Source organism: Rosa rugosa, chromosome 6, assembly GCF_958449725.1.
Source record: "Rosa rugosa chromosome 6, drRosRugo1.1, whole genome shotgun sequence".
Lineage (NCBI taxonomy): Eukaryota > Viridiplantae > Streptophyta > Magnoliopsida > Rosales > Rosaceae > Rosa > Rosa rugosa.
The window spans coordinates 42,185,642-42,201,876 of record NC_084825.1 but is presented as its reverse complement, the minus strand read 5'-3'; the positions used below and the strand labels follow the sequence as shown (position 1 = coordinate 42,201,876).

Genomic DNA, 16,235 nt, shown 5'->3' with positions numbered 1-16,235 from the left:
TAGAGGGGTGGTTTTTCCATTAAATGATATAGAAAGAACAGTGTACATACAAAAAGCTTGCACATAAGTTCCAATTCAAACTGCATACCAAGTGATCTTTCTGAACATCGTACTTCAGGACACGAAAACAGTCCAGGCGTTCTTCGAGATATGATGCATATAAATGAATGCAGGTACAATAGTCCATGCTTCGTCTCAAAGAATCATCATGGTCATTTATTATTCTTACTGAAAAGCAAATGAGATATGTTCAGAATATGATATAAGCAATCATATTTTGTAATTTTATTCTAAAAATTCTAGAAATTATATCAGGTCTATCTTCGGCCTTACATTTACTATTTCTGTCCAAATATCTTGATATTTCTATCCACTTAACATTGCAAGTAAAAGTTATAAATAAATCAGGATTACCATATTGTCTACAAATTGCCATAGCATCGTGATAATTATTAATCATATCTCTAGGGCTTCCAGTGTGAGAGCTTGGTAAAATAATTTTTTGTCCCAAATTATGACCTTTATCAATTCCAGCTGAAAATGCAGTATTAATGTCTTTATAAGTTTCACTTCTAAGATTTTTTTGATTCTTTCTTATCCAATCTAAACGACTTTCTTCAACTGTTGCATATGAATCAACTAAATATTGTTGAAACAATCGTCCACCTTGTAATAAAGTATTTGATTCATAATTTCTATCTTGAATTTGATATGCAACATAACTCCGCATTGACATTTTTTCTCTTTTTTGTTCACGATTTGGTCCGATTCGTTCCATTCGTAAATCCGGTTTATATCCATCTTCACCATATGGAAAAAGAATTGGATATTGTAATGACATATATTTTGGATGTATTTTAGAAACTCGTTGTAAGCATCCATTATTTGATTCGATAATTATATCTCTATTTGAATTATACTGTCCAATGTCACCAACAATTAAACCACCAATTTCTTCACTTGTTGGTTTTTCATACTGTTTACCATTAGTAGATTCACAATTAAGTATGCTCATATTAAATGAAGGTAATAAAGGATTTTCAAATTTATCTCTCATTATGCGATATTCTTTTGTTAATTCATTGATTTCATCAAACATTTTAATGAGTCCATCAACAATATCTGGTTTGATATTTTGATTAACATGAGTAGGATCAATAGCATTAATACGATTTGAAATTTCATTTTTTGTATCAGAAGGTAACCTGGAACCTATTAGATGATGTACTTGACCACTAATTTTAAATATATAAGGACCAGATCCACTATTTATTTTATGATCAATTGTTGCTCCCATTGATGTGAAACAAAACATTGAGTTATAGTTTCTTTAAAAAGTCTGTCATTTAATAATGTTTTCAGAAAGTTGGGAGTTGGTCTAAGCTTTGGAAGTTTGAGTTGTCCTTTTTTACAACAATTTGTATATATTATTTCAGCATTTGCAGATGATTGTTTTACAGCTTCTTCAAACCAAAAATTTGCATCGCAATAAGTACATTTATAAATATTGTCACCGGAATCTTCATACTCCGTATTGAATCCTGAAATCACAATTTTTTCTTTTGTCAGACAATTGGTACAGTATGTGATTGTTAAAAACCAATAGATAATATTCAAAAGAAATAACCTTGTCTGATTCTTTGATACATTGCTTGACCAATTGAATGTGAATATTCACCTGTCATTCAAAATGAGCCACATTATTGATCAAAGGAAAAATGATATCATTATTATACAAAAATAATCAAAAGTCATATCCTATGAAGATGCAATCAACAACCAAAATCTGAAATCTGAACAAATGTAAAACAGCTTTGAACTAAAAAGGTTGCGATCCTACCATGTTTAGACTCTGGACTAATCAGAGTCACGAAAATGTAAAGACAGCAAACAACAATATGATTGATATTAAACATTAATGATCATGTATAACCGCCATTCAACTATATGTGGCAGCAGCTGAGCATAACTCATCTACGCAGACTTACTAATGTGCAGTTTTGTAAATGCTCAGAAGCTCATTATACATATTAATCAACTTCAGAATATAACTACCTCCAATCTGTCTAAGCATGGCATGACATAACAGAAACAAACGAAATGCACATTCAAATTAAATTGATTTGATCAACAGTCAAGTCAAATACTCAGGAACATGATTAATAAACTAACATCATAATTAAAGCGATACACTTTGTCTAGCAGTTGCAACCATAATTTCTTTCTAAGTAAAAAATGCATGACTACTATTGAAAAAAAAGATTTTCCATTACCGATTCTGGCTGGATCATCAAGATCCAAGTTTTTTTGTGGAGAGAAAGTTTGACTTGTAATCAGCCGAGGACGTTCTTGATGATTTCTAATCCGTTTATTGCGATGGCCAGACACTATAAACATCATTTCAATAAACAGTAAACACATTTTACAAAAATCATTTATTTACGGGAACAATGCAAAATCATTAATACATACTTACCTTGTTTCGACTTCCTTGATCTAATCTCACAATCTGTGTCTACATTAAAAACAGCAGCAAAAGTCTGATCAGTAGACATTTAAAGGATACATGACAGATCTGATCACTTTTTTTTTTTTCTTGAATGACAGATCTGATAAATTTTTACTTACCCATTCTAGCTGTATCACTAACATCCAATCTTTCTTGATGACAGAAAATTTCATTTGTAATCACCCGAGGATTGTCATCATTCGTATCCAAATTCTTGCTCCAGTTCATCATCACTGGTTCACACAGTATAGAGAGCATTTCAATAAACAAATTCTTGCTCCAGTTCATCATGATTAGTGGACACACTATAAACAGCATTTCAATAAACACGACACACATTTGACGAAAACTTTTCATTTACGTCAACATTGCAAAACATACCTTGCTTCCGCCTTCTTGATGTAATCTGGCAATCTGTGTGTACATTAGAAAGAGCAGCAGAAGTCTCATCAGTACACATTATCTCCGTCCTCCTTTCAATATTTTCGGCTTCTCCATTATCATCTTGTAAAATTGTTTTTATCTGTGTGTTCCCAGTTTCTGCTGCCATCACTGCATCACATATGCAACTATAACTTTATAAACAAATAGAAGGATACATAATGTTGCCCTTCACACTTTAAAAAGTAAATGTGAACAGTGTTATAGACATCTGTACCTTAACTCACACTATTCACTATTCTCACATTTAAACACTCATTTATATTTAAACAAATGCCACTGAATACTAAACAATGAAGGATGCAAACAAACATCTTTCCCATACAAAATGAACAGCCACTATTCACTATTCTATCATGTAAACACTCATTCACATTTAAGTGATACACTTTGTTCCGCTATGGTAATTAAGGCGATACACTTTGCATACAAAATGCAACTAAATATGCATACTATGCGTGAGGCAGGCATCCAACCAATTAAAAAAAAAAGAAGAACAGAATTAGTATAAATTATAAAGAATTTTTTACCAAAATCAGTCATTTAGACCAACATCGTAAAGGTGATAATAAATACTCACGCTGTCTCCACCTTCTTGATCTAATTGGTCGATCTTTCTCCATATCAGAAATAGGACCAGAAGCTTGGCCTTCTCCATTCTTATGACGTAAATGTCTCCTTATTTCTGTTTGTTCAGGTCTTGCTGCCATCACTGTATTAAAAAATTATGATATATCAATACACTTAAAACAAACACCAAGTCAAAACAAACAATCACCTAGCCATTACAACATTATCAGTCATCAGTAGAACAAAATATTCCACTCATGGAAACCAATGACAATTCACTAAATGATATCAAAGATGAGTCAGATTAAAAACCCAAACCTGGTTTATTTCTTTTTAACCAAATCCTTTTCCTTCAGAATCTCCAAAAAAGCTGGACCTTGGAATCGTTGAAAGGTTAAAACCCAGGCTACAAAAACAAACCAAATCTCATACATTAATAATTCAATCAAATAAGCTTTAATTAACAAAAGAGAGATTAACTGAGACCAATCAAGACCAACTAATCTGATAAAAAATCACAGAATAAATCCATGAAATCAAGCAAGTCAGAGGGGAATTCAATTGAGATTACAGAGCCAAAATTTATCAGATCTGTCATTCAAGAAAAAAAAAAAAAAAAAAAAGCCAAGTTCCCCTGCAGATCCTAGATTCTAGAAACCCAGTTACTATGAGATCGATGTTTATTACGTGATTGCAGCAAAAAAAAACCTCAATCAAAAACCAGATTCTCTAGTTTTTGTTAGATGGCAGATTCTGCTAACCCAGTTACTATGGAGATCGATGTTGATTACGTGATTCCAGCAACAATCGATCTCTCTATCTCCTAGCACAAAGCAAACAAACACATGACGGAGAAAAAAAGGAGGGCAAAGGCTACGTTACCTCGTTTTCGTCGTCAATCCTTCAGGTCTCTCTTTCTGTATTTCTCTGTGTTTGTTTTTGTTTTCGGGTTGTTGTTCTTTTGAGGATTGGTGAGTAGAGAAGAAGATAAAATCGATCCACAGCAACAACCGACTCTAGAAGAGAAAAGAAGATAAGATCCATACACAGCCGGAAAAAAAAAAAATCTCAGAGGAGGGCAAAACCGTCACTTCACTGTCCTATGAACAGCTACGGGAAAAAGAAGCCAGAACCGTCACTTTACTGTTCATGAACAGTACCATCGTAAACAGTGAACTCATCTTTGGTATATAGTAAATACTAGCAATGATGCCCGCGCGATGCTGCGGGTACATTGTTGAGGCATTTTAAGACAGCGGTTACAAACATTGATGCGTTATATAGCTAAAGAGTTCTTTTATAGATTCCAAAATCTGGTATGTTGACCAGATGTGTATTTACAATTTTGCAATTAGGAGAACCTAACCAACTTTAGGTAAAAATGGTTAGATTTGGCCTTTGCATTTCCAAAATGGATTCAAAGGCATAAGACGATATGTGTTTCAGTGAAAAGCGGTTGGTCAAACTTACTACTGCATATTAACTTGCATCCTCGACGACGGGAAACAGCTCGTTTGGCAACTGATTTGAGCAGCTGCTGCTGGATATCAAAAATAATGATCAGTATGAAAGTCAGTTAAAAGTTCAAATGGATATGTAAATAGCTGAATTGAAATGTGAGGTTCACATATAAGCATGAATGTAGTTTAAGGTTATTATTGTCGTATTGACATCTTAACAGCTCTTTTGTGATTACCATCTTAATAGCTCTTTTGTGATTACCATCAAATGTTGCTGAAATCTCATGTTGGGCTTTGTGGACCATGGCAAAGCCTGGCCATGGTATGTGAAGTTGAACGGAAATTATAGAGTCTCCATCTCTTATAACTGAAGCCATTTGACTTCTTGCCAGGATAGTTGTTCAGTGGGATCCTGATACCATTCTGCATCCTGGGTTCGGTGTATTGCAACGGCATATCGTGTAGACATCCAATGAGCTCTAATTTTGTCACCTGAGGAAGATGCAATAGCAAAACAAAAGATGCAATAGCAAAACAAAAGGCTGGAGTCAATTTCATTTTTTTTCTTTTTCTTTTCAACAGTCATATTGGAAAAAAAGTAGCATGAGTGTTCAGTCCTTCTAATACAATAAGCAGCAAAGTAATGACTATGCCATATTGCCATTATGAATTGAGTTAAGACAGAGAGAAGTTATGGATGACTGTTTTCCAGAAACCAAATATAAAAAATTATGGTAGTAAAAAATAAAATTTTCCATGAAGAATAAGACACTAAATGGACAACCTCAGTGAACAAAGCAAGAAATGAATGTAGCAATGAGCCATGAGCACCTTCTCCAAGCACTTGCTGGAACTTCTATGATCACCATTCATATAATAGGCATTTGCAAGATTAGCTATTATATGTCCTGGTTTAGGATCTTCATTCAAAGATGCTAACAAATACTTCTCTGCAACATTTTCCCTTATATGTACTTATAATGACGCAGGTTCTTCGACCAGAGTATTATGATGATAAAGCAGCACTGAAACCTAAATCATATTTCTTTCAGTTCCTAGGCAGCTAAACAGAGCATAAAGGAGAATCAGAAATCGGTATTTACCTGAGAGAGGGAGTTTTTAGTTTGGAGAGACTGAAGCAATGAAAATGGAGAGGCCTCGGTGGCTGCTTTGGCTTTAATCTCTATATATAAAGCGAGACTTCCATCGCCTGCAAAACTCCGCTCTTCGTTTGCCTGCAAAAACAAAAATATGAAAACCCTTTCAATAACCTATCGAAATCAATAAAATCTCAATTTCAATCAAAATCAAAACCAACTCCCTACTTTTAGATATGTCAATAATCCTAAACCAAAGAATTCAATTCTTCTATATCTAATTCAAAAAAGCACATAGGCTACCACAGGGAACAAAGTTTGAGTCATCTATGTAGAGAGATGAAAATAGATGATTTGGTAAACGAAATCAACTGATTCCGTGAAAATGAAATCTTACCCAGTTTTCGGTGATGTTGATTGTAATGAATAAGCCTGATATCGCCTAACAGTAGAGGTTGACCTTGGTGGAGGCTTGTCGAACTGAAAAGCAGCTGGAGTCTGGAGATGTCGGTTTTATACCGAGGCATTCAGGGCAAAAGTGTAATCCCAAAGTGAATCCCTTTTGAATACTGTTTGTTTCTAATCCAGAATCATCTTCATCTTTCATTTTGTCTGGAGTGTTTCACATTACTTCTTTCGTCAATTTTCAAATGAGATGGAACCGGAAACAAATTGCAACCATAACTGGAGAGATGTACTGGGTCTCTTCTCATTTGCTTCCGTTGACTTTTCCGTTGACTAATTACAATACAAAATTATCAAAAATTATAATAATTATTTATTTATTTGATAATCAATTGTGTCACATGAAACTTGTGTCAATTATTCATATTTTGAACATCTATCATAGACATGTAAAATATGTACACATTTAATATTTGTAGCAACTCATGTTATTCATTAGTTCAGAGCATAATTTGGTTTTTGAAATATATAAAACTTTAGTTTGATATAAAAATTTCAAATCAATAGATGAATTCTCTGTTTTTCTCTTTTGTTTCTATTTATAGATTTTGTAATACATCTTTATAAACTATATTTTTAGTATATTTATTTGGTACATCATTGTCATTGTTTATTAAAATTTTCAATCCATTTCTTGATGTAACTCTTGAAAGTGCAACGTATAATTGTCCATGAGTAAAAACAGGTTCTGGTAAATATATGCCAACTTGATTCAGCGATTGACCTTGGCTCTTGTTAATAGTCATAGCATAACATTGTTTTACTGGAAATTGTCGTCTTTTAAAAGTAAATGACCATTTATTTTCAGATGCAGTAAGAATAATTCTAGGTATGGAAATTTTTTTACCTGGACAATATCTATTAGTAAAATGGAAAAGTATGTTGTCTGATCTACCAGAGTAAGTTTCTGATTTGGAAATTCCTAATAATTTGAACCTTTCACATTCAAAAAGTTGTATTTCTGCATACTCATTATCAGTTATTTCTACCTTCCTTTCAACATTTGCCTTCATTCTAAAACCATATCTTTTCCTTTGAAGAGACCATTGTAAATATGCAGATAAATGAATTCATGGGAAACACAGATAGGCGGACCATGTAGCGCTTATTAAAGAGAACAAACAATTTAACCGAACAATGAATATTTCTCAATCAATTTAAGATACAGAAAAGCTGATAGCACACGTACCTATGATGGCTGTACATTTTGAGACGCCAACAACTTGTCACCCTTTGCTGCATTACACAAAATAACAAATTAGAACACTGAAAGCAAATCAGTCCCATGAATATATAACCAGCAAGCTACAGCTGTAACATCCCGTATCTTAATTCACCGGTTTACTAGTCATTTGGACAGTAAACGACAATTCGATTTACTTTTACTCTTTTTCGGTAACTTTAGTGGCCCTAAAAGTTGACTTTTTGATCGGGTCAAAATTTGAGAAAACTTCCTTCGTGAAAGTTGTAGAGGACGTTAAACCGAGCGCGTGCATATGTGGTTCGTAAAAATCGGAGCTCGTATGCGAAAGTTATAAGCGAAATTGTGAAAGTTACTGTTCACGGTAAGTTTCTATAAATATAGGAAGTTACTGTGGTAAGTTTCCAAATTTGGGAAACTTACCCGGCTCTTTCTCTCTCCTCTCTCCCGACCTCTCTCTTTTCCGGTTCGGCCATTTTCGTCCTCCCTTCGATTTTTCACTTTCCGGCCACCAGCCGGCGTGCAACCGGTCACCAGAGGAGCGCCTCCTCCCTCCCAACACGCTAGTAACCTTGGTTTTCGAAGATTTGGCCGGAAAAGCTCGGAATTGAACTAAGAAGATCACTGTAGCAGTTGGGGTTTTTCGGCGATTCCGACCACCTCCGGCCACCAAATCGGCGTCGAAGGTTTGGTTTTCTTCACTGATCATTTCCCCTATGGCCTTGTATCATGATTTATTGTGTAGAAGTCGAATTGACGAAATGAAATTCTAGGGTTCTTGGAAATTTTTGGGTTTGTGTTCATCAAATGATTTCGGCAGTTTTTACTTGTTATTTGGATGTGTTGTAGTTGAGAAAGAGGTTGGGTTTGTTGTTTTGCAGCTACTGCCAAAATTTGGTGGCCATCGGAGGTGGTGGCCGCCGGTGCGTGGGGCCCACGCGCTGCCACTGTTGGTGGCGCGTGGAAGTGTGTGAGGCAGTGTTTTAATTCCAGTTTTTAGCCCATTAAATTGTGTAGATGTTGTAGAGCTTGTATGTGAAGTTTGGTGATTTTTGGAGAAGCTTGGAATTAATTATGAATTTTTGAAGTTTAGGGTTTCGATTATCGAATTATGAGAATCCGACCGTCGGATATCTCTCGGTTCTGACTTGGAACCTTTAAGATAACGAATTGGTATTAGTGGTAGAATGTGGGTTGAATCCGAGGAGAAGTGGAGATGTAATTATGAGGAATTGATTTTAGGAATCGTATTAATTTGTTGAATAGTTATTCACGGAATATAATTGTGTACAGGGTGACGCACCGAGCGATTGCTCGACGAAGGAACTCGTATGCGTGATCACCTGAATAGTACTGTGAGTGGACTTTTATTTTTAAAGAATGATGCATGCATTTATTTTTCCCGAAATAATAATTCATTTATCATTTTATTATCGAGCATAATATTTTGCCTTGGATTATAATTTTGGCATTGTTTTTCCATATGAATTTCAGATACGAATCTATTATGCTCAGATTTGGATTTTATGATTTGTTTTCGGAATATGATTAAATTTTCGGAGATTAATTATAATTTATTTTCAATTATGATTCGGGAATGGATTTTGAGCCTTTGATAAGTATCTCCGATATATGGCTTTTATTTGAAATCATGATTTAAGTGATTTTCGACGAATTACTTTCCGAGGTGATTTCCGGAATTTATTAATATATTTTATTCGTCGATATTGAGATTTTTTGGAATATTTTTCAAAAATGGGATTTTCGATTGAATTATTTTATCGATTATTTCTCGCCTAATGGTTTATGAATTCTAGAATATTTTGGCGTGCGGGGCCACGTCATTGGAGTATATATTTTCTTGAGATTTTCCGAGTATGGATGGGATTCATACTCGTGTTTTTGTTGCGAGGTTGGGGAAGCCTTACTGATTTACTGGTTTTCGATTGTTTTTCCTCACCATACTCGGGTCATTCGATTAGGTCTCCTCCTCACTTACTTTGTGTTTGTGAGTGGCAGTTGAGGTAGTTTATTCTCCTCCTCACGTGAGTGGTAGTCGAGGTTATTAGTTCTCCTCCTCACACAATCTATGTGTAGGTGGCAGTCGAGGGTAGGTAGAGCCTAAGGGGCTCCTTTACCCGTATGGTGATATCTCTTCCCCATATCCTATTATTACTTGACTAGCGGGGCCTAGTCCGATATCTCTTAATCAGCGGGGCTGATATGTTTTCACGAGATTTTGAGTTTAAAGAAATGTGTTTTATAAACGTGGCATGCATCGAGGTTTTATAAATTTAAATAAGTGGGAAAGTATTTAAGTTTGCTTCATTTAAATCATCTTAATTATTTATTTTTGTCCACTCACACTAACGTGTTTTCAATACTTTCCCCTGGGCCCTTCGGTTTTAAATGCCCAGTTTGCAGGCGAAATTAGTTGAGGTCGGGCGTACATGGAGTCAAGGCATAGCCAACAGCATTGCTTCCCCGTACTCATTCTATTTCTGTTTTCTTTGTTACTTAGGGGATTAGTATTGCTCTGATAATCTATGAGATTAATATTGTTTTTGGGTTGAGACTGATATTTGTGAAATTGGAGTTGTGATTTGGGGAGCAGATGGCTCCAGGAGAATAAGGATGGATGATTTAGAAGTGTAAATGTTTTCCTACAGGTTTTGGGTAGCCTACTTTTAGGGGAAGTTCCGCCAAATTTTTGGTAGAATTTCTTCTAAAGTGGGCCCCGCAGGGCCACTTCGGATTTCGGGGTGAAATCCGGGGGCGGGTCCTGTCAACAGCTCAAACTCCTAAGAGTTTTTAAAGTCATAGACCTGGGAACAATCATGTCGTCTTTTCAGCATCCCAAAGTCGTCTATTATGGCATTCAAGTCTTGAACCTTCAAACTTCCACCTAATCTGAAACTGTAAAATTAATCTGAGTTAGTCATATTCCTATATTTCAGACGTGCTTCACCCTTCAAAATGTTTCTTTAATAGGAACCAAGTACAAAACTTAAACAAAAAATGCACATACAAAAGAACAATATAAAAAAATAAAAATAAAAAAACAGATCATGTGGCACAATTGATACAACAGAAATGTATAGTGTGGAATGGCTATAACAAAGCCTCAATTTTGGGGCTTCAATCATATATGGAAACAACACAACAACACTTTGTAAATGTCTTTAATAGTTGCATATTAATTCACACAACATAACTCTAAATTTTTATTTGAGAGGAAATTTTCAGCAGAAATAAAGAGTAAAAGGAAAAGGAGATAGCCTGACACCAAATAAAACCAGACTTTCAACACAGAAATTAACTTTCAGCAGTAGTATGTGAAACCTGCAAGAAAAAATGAATCAGAACAAATTGGACATAAAAGCAACAACTACATAAATAAATAAATAAACAAAAGTATTCATAAAATTGAATACAAAAATCCAACAGACCATGTTACACAAATCTGATGCCATAGATAACCATATAAATAAATGACAATAAATTCAAAATCAAATGCTCAATAGGAGCTTCATTCACATAGCATTCATTTAATAACAATCCATTGAAGATCAAAGTACAGAATACAAACTGTTTGTTTTGAAACTGAACTATTATTAAATGGTTCATAAAGGCGAAGGACTTGGTCATTCTAGTTTTTGATTGGAATGTATAGGATTAAGAGTTTATGTATTTCGGATTAAGGGTATTAAGAAAAACTAAGCTCAACACACAACCAGTACAGTTCTTGTAGCTCTCTGTAAAAGTAAAATTTGAATGAACATTAACTTTGAATGAAAAAAAAAAAAAAAAAAAAGTAAAATTTGCAGTTACATGAACCTAAGTAAACTATTAGGCTTAGTAATAAACTAAATCATAAGGATTGAAAAGAAAGGATTGAAATGAAAATATTAAAAAGGATCGTGACTCAATTCAATGAGTACTTACCAATGCCGGTGAGTTAAGCAAAGTAAAGAACTGCTTGTTCTTTGTCAAGCCTCCCTTGAATATCTTTCTGCACAAAAAGAATGATGGAACCCATTAGCTTATTGTTGATGTATTAGCCTATTGCCTGCAATCAGGATTCTGCTTAAGTTTTACCATTGAATTTCAATTATTCGACATGAAGAATGGTAATAAACTCTGTTCTGATACACATTCTCTCTTCACCAAAAACAAAATAGGGGAAAAAACAAACCACAAAACAAAAAAAAAGACAGAGAAAAAGAAAGGCTTTGAAAGAAACCGACCCCAAGAATCAGCTGCCCAAAAACTGGAAAAGACACAAAATGAACTAACAATCTACACCATAACAATCATCATAACCAAAAAAAAAAAAAAACAGGTTCTCAAAGCTTGAACATTGAATCTTAAACAGCTCTCTAGCAACATAAGAAAGAAGTGATCATCAATAGGGAAAGAGAATTACCTTGTCTCTGCTTTCTAGATTCCTAGTGGCTTTATGAAGCAAGTTATCAGCAACCTAAGAGAAAAGCAACACATTAGAGCTTGTAAAAAGCACAGCGACAGATTTTACTTGATAAAAAAAAACACACACACACAAAAACCATTAAGAGATAGCCACAGTAATACACTCAACTCAGAAAGGAACAAAAAATGCAATACAAACAAACAGGTAATAAACAAAACCAATCATATTCGACAGAAACTAAACCGGAAATCGGGGAAGTTGAAAAATGAATACGGCATCTGAGGCTTTAAACTCCTACTAAAGCTGAGTTTACTTCTTATGAAATGAGCAATCTATTTCATCACTTGTTTTTAACCGAACTAAGTCTAATTTGTATGTTTGTGTTTCATAGTAAATAATCACAGATTCTACAAATTTTGATCTCCAATCACAAATTCACAATAAAGAAGGCTAGGTTAAAAACAAATGATCACGGTAGGCTTGAAATAATTTATGCAGCTGTACATTGTGTGAGTAAATCAACAAAACAATCTCAAACTAAACATTAGTGCAAACTGTCCCTTCATATATGACCTCTCTTTCTCTACATTAAGCTTATTTTGTTCAGTTTGTATGAATAGTACTGGAATTTCCAGGATTGAGAAGAGAAATTTCCAGGATTAATAGAGTACCTCAAATCCAAATCCGAATTGGCTGGAGACATCTTATATTGATCAAGTGATCAAGTTATCACAACCTCAAATCCGAATTGGCTGCACAAAATTCCAAACCGGAAAATCGATCAGAGCATTTGAAGACGTAAAAATAATTTACCAATTAAACCAAAAAATTAATATAAAAAAAAATTAGGAATGGAAAACCAATTACCCAGATAAGTTTTCAGCTTCCTCAAATCAAAATCCAAACACCGAGATTCGTCATATTATGTCTGGAGACGAAGAGGAGAGTTAATAACCTACTAAAGATGATTAAAGAAGAAAGAAGGAAACGGTAAAAACCAATCACAAAACAGCAATTATGCCCCTCACAGGCTCACAGCACTAACTTCAGTAAAACCATCCCCTTCAAAACATGATAAATACTTGAGACTGACAAAATCACTTGTACCCACCACCCAAAATTTCCCCTTCTTCTCGAAATCAAAATCCAAAATTCTCAAACAACAAAAAATCACAACAAAATTCTCAAACAACAAAAAATCACAACTCTACCTTGTAATTTTTTCAATCAACCGTCCAGAATCCAAACTGCAGGACAAACAAAACACCGAAAACATCAAAACCCATATCAGTCTAAAGCCAAAGTTTTGAAATCACCCAAAATCAGAGCCTCACCTTGAACCTTTTCGAATCGATCACTCAAATCCCAAACTCGAGCACAAACAATACCGCTAAAACATCAAAACCCATATCAATTCAAAGGCAACCACAACCAAAAACCCAATGAAAACCCAAAAACATAGAAATCAATAGAAAAATACCTTCAGTCTGTGTGCCTCTCCGATTAGAAATTTGGGGCTAAGTCAAAACCCAGATCCCTCTCCCACTTCTTTCTCTGTGTGCCTCTCCGATCAGTCTCGGGATGAAGAGCAACTAACGTCGTGCTGAGAGGAATTCTTTTATCTTTCCTGAATTTCACCTCTCTCTCACTCACTAAGTCACTAATCCTCTTCGTGGTTCTCTGGATCGTTCTTGAACTCTCTCAGGATTGTGCTACAGAAGACGTACAGCTGTCGGTGTAGAGAGCGAGCAAACAGAGCCACGCGGGAACCAAGCACAGTGCAAAAAAGCAATGGCAAACTGTAATTAAGGAGAAACAAAAGGGCAAAACCGTAACTCCATTTCAGGCCCTTATGAACAGTGGATTCAGCTTTAGATGTATGTATAATGTATAATTTTCAACATTCATATATACACATTTTGAACAGTTCAGCGTGCATAACATGATTAACATCTGAACAAAAAAGGACTGGAAAACAACATGCATAGTAAGAGCAAGTTGACCCGTAGTCAAGAAAAAACAAAGTCGAGAAGTTAAGAATTCGACCAGTCAAGGTACTGTTCACTGCCACTGGACATGGATTTCCACCCGTTTTTTTCTTGACCGGTCAAGACTGTTCATCGCGGTACTGTTCATTCATTTTCAATGTTCATCGAGTATTTACTCTATTTATTCCACTGTTCATTTTTACTGTTCATTGAAAAAAAAAATTTGGCTAATGTCTATGTTTTTTTTTTTTTTTTTTGAACAAGGGCCAGTGCGGCTGCCCTCAAGCCTTCATAAATAAAACCGACGAATACAAGGGGGGGACATTGAGCCTAAACCCCATATTACAATCTGCAACTAGAGTACATCCAGAAAATAAATCATGAGACGACTCTACTAAATACTTGTATTCCAATCCACACCAACTAGCAAAGAACGCGCTCCAGACGGTTCTATTTGCTTCCCAGCGGTGACACAACGGAAAGATTACTCGATCAGCAACTTTAATGCAGCAAAGCGTAATTTCCATTCTACCAGCTTTCCTATCATGTTGCCACTAGACTCTACATCCAGTGGCACGTAGTCTCACCCTGCCACTAGGAGGCAGCGACCATTTGACAAAGCAAGGAACTCGCCGCCTACCTAGAGCAGACAAGGCACTTTGAGTGCACCCACAGGCACAAGGCCCGACTATCCCTACACAACGAATGCAGGGACTTATTGCTCGCAATCTGCGCAAAACAAGTAAACAAACAACAAAACAACACCAAACAACAAAATAACAACTTATAAACAAACAGCAAAATAACAACTTATAACAACTTATAAATGTCAGTGTGATTTTAATTTGGTTTGTATTATGTTTATTATGTGCTATGATTTTGATAAGAGGAATGTGCTTTAATAAGAGGAATTTTCAAATACAACTTTTATTTCATTAAATAGTCGCTTACATAAATGAAAAACTAGGAATAAATACAATACAATTACACAACATGCATAATCACCTAATTATTCAAATCATGATCCTCATCCTCTCTAGGAATCCAATTTGTGTTTGAAGGTTCATCATTAGGGTTAGGGTGGGTGGAATCACCCGTAGAGAAAGGTGAAAATTGTGGTTGTGTAGGATATCCCCCGGGGTAAGGTGGTTGCGGATAGTATCCACCGGGGTAAGGGGGTTGTGGGAATCCACCGGTGAAGGGAGATGGTGGGAATCCACCGGTGAAGGGAGGTTGTGGGAAACCACCGGTGAAGGAAGGTTGTGGGAATCCATCGGGGCAAGGTGGTTGTGGGTATGCACCGGGGTAAGGAGGTTGTGGGTATGCACCACCAAAATTTGGTTGTGGGAATGCACCACCGTAATTTGGTTGCGGATAGTATCCACCCATAGATGGTGGCGTCTGCTCGCCAAGTTCTTCTTGCTCCGCTATCTTCTTTTGGTTTCTTGACCAATAACGCTTTCTATTTGGCGTCATTTGATTTGTATCAATCTCCATAATACGCTCTTCCCTCTCTTTATTTCGCTCTTCCCTCTCTTTAATTCGATCTTGCCTTTCTTGAAATAGGAGTTGCTCTTTTCGCATTTCGATTTGCAAGAGGATACATGCTCTTTTCTCTTCCTCTTGGAGACTTCGAGCAAATTCGTCATCGATTTTTTTCTTGCCCGCGGTTGCCTCTATTTGGTTGTTCGCTATACTCTCGAGAGTGCTTGACAAAGGGCTTTGATCTTTCGCTACCTTCTTTCCTTTCCGTATTGCTTCTTTTGCAGCCTTCCTTCGTTGAGGCCTCACATTAGGATCTGCAGGTTGGGCTGCAATTACCTCATCTACATCCATGTCCAAGTTGATGGGGGAATTTTCAGCAATTGGTTGTGTGTGCGTATGTTGACTTCCTACATTTGATGTCCCTCCGGATGTATGGCTAGGGATGTCTTTAAATTGTGCAAAGCCCTCCACAACAGCGTAACTATCAAAACTCTGAAACAAGTGTCTTTTGGTCTTCCCTTTTTTCTTCATCCCGTTATGCCACAATTTCTGTGCTTCATCTTGCTACGTAATTAAAAAAATTAATAAAA

At 35.7% G+C, this 16,235-nt stretch overlaps 1 protein-coding gene and 1 long non-coding RNA gene across 4 annotated transcripts; both read right to left on the bottom strand.

The window, feature by feature from the left end:
- Positions 1 to 5,071: 5,071 nt before the first annotated feature.
- On the bottom strand, positions 5,072 to 6,799 carry LOC133718915 (uncharacterized). Its single transcript, XM_062145789.1, has 4 exons — positions 6,475 to 6,799; positions 6,183 to 6,215; positions 6,084 to 6,115; positions 5,072 to 5,472 (listed from the first exon to the last, which is right to left on the bottom strand). Exons 1-4 carry the CDS (start codon positions 6,602 to 6,604, stop codon positions 5,263 to 5,265), a joined length of 405 nt encoding a protein of 134 aa, XP_062001773.1. The 5' UTR covers positions 6,605 to 6,799; the 3' UTR covers positions 5,072 to 5,262.
- Positions 6,800 to 11,016: 4,217 nt separating this feature from the next.
- LOC133717763 (uncharacterized) lies at positions 11,017 to 13,881 on the bottom strand. 3 transcript variants are annotated; one of them, XR_009849923.1, is made up of 8 exons: positions 13,653 to 13,881; positions 13,507 to 13,562; positions 13,384 to 13,419; positions 13,040 to 13,100; positions 12,844 to 12,924; positions 12,170 to 12,223; positions 11,689 to 11,755; positions 11,017 to 11,085 (listed from the first exon to the last, which is right to left on the bottom strand). It is a non-coding gene; the product is annotated as an uncharacterized LOC133717763 (long non-coding RNA). The 3 variants fall into 3 exon arrangements; XR_009849924.1 differs by lacking the exon at positions 12,170 to 12,223 and having other exon boundaries at positions 11,023 to 11,085; XR_009849925.1 differs by lacking the exons at positions 11,689 to 11,755; positions 12,170 to 12,223 and having other exon boundaries at positions 11,040 to 11,085; positions 13,653 to 13,878.
- Positions 13,882 to 16,235: the final 2,354 nt, after the last annotated feature.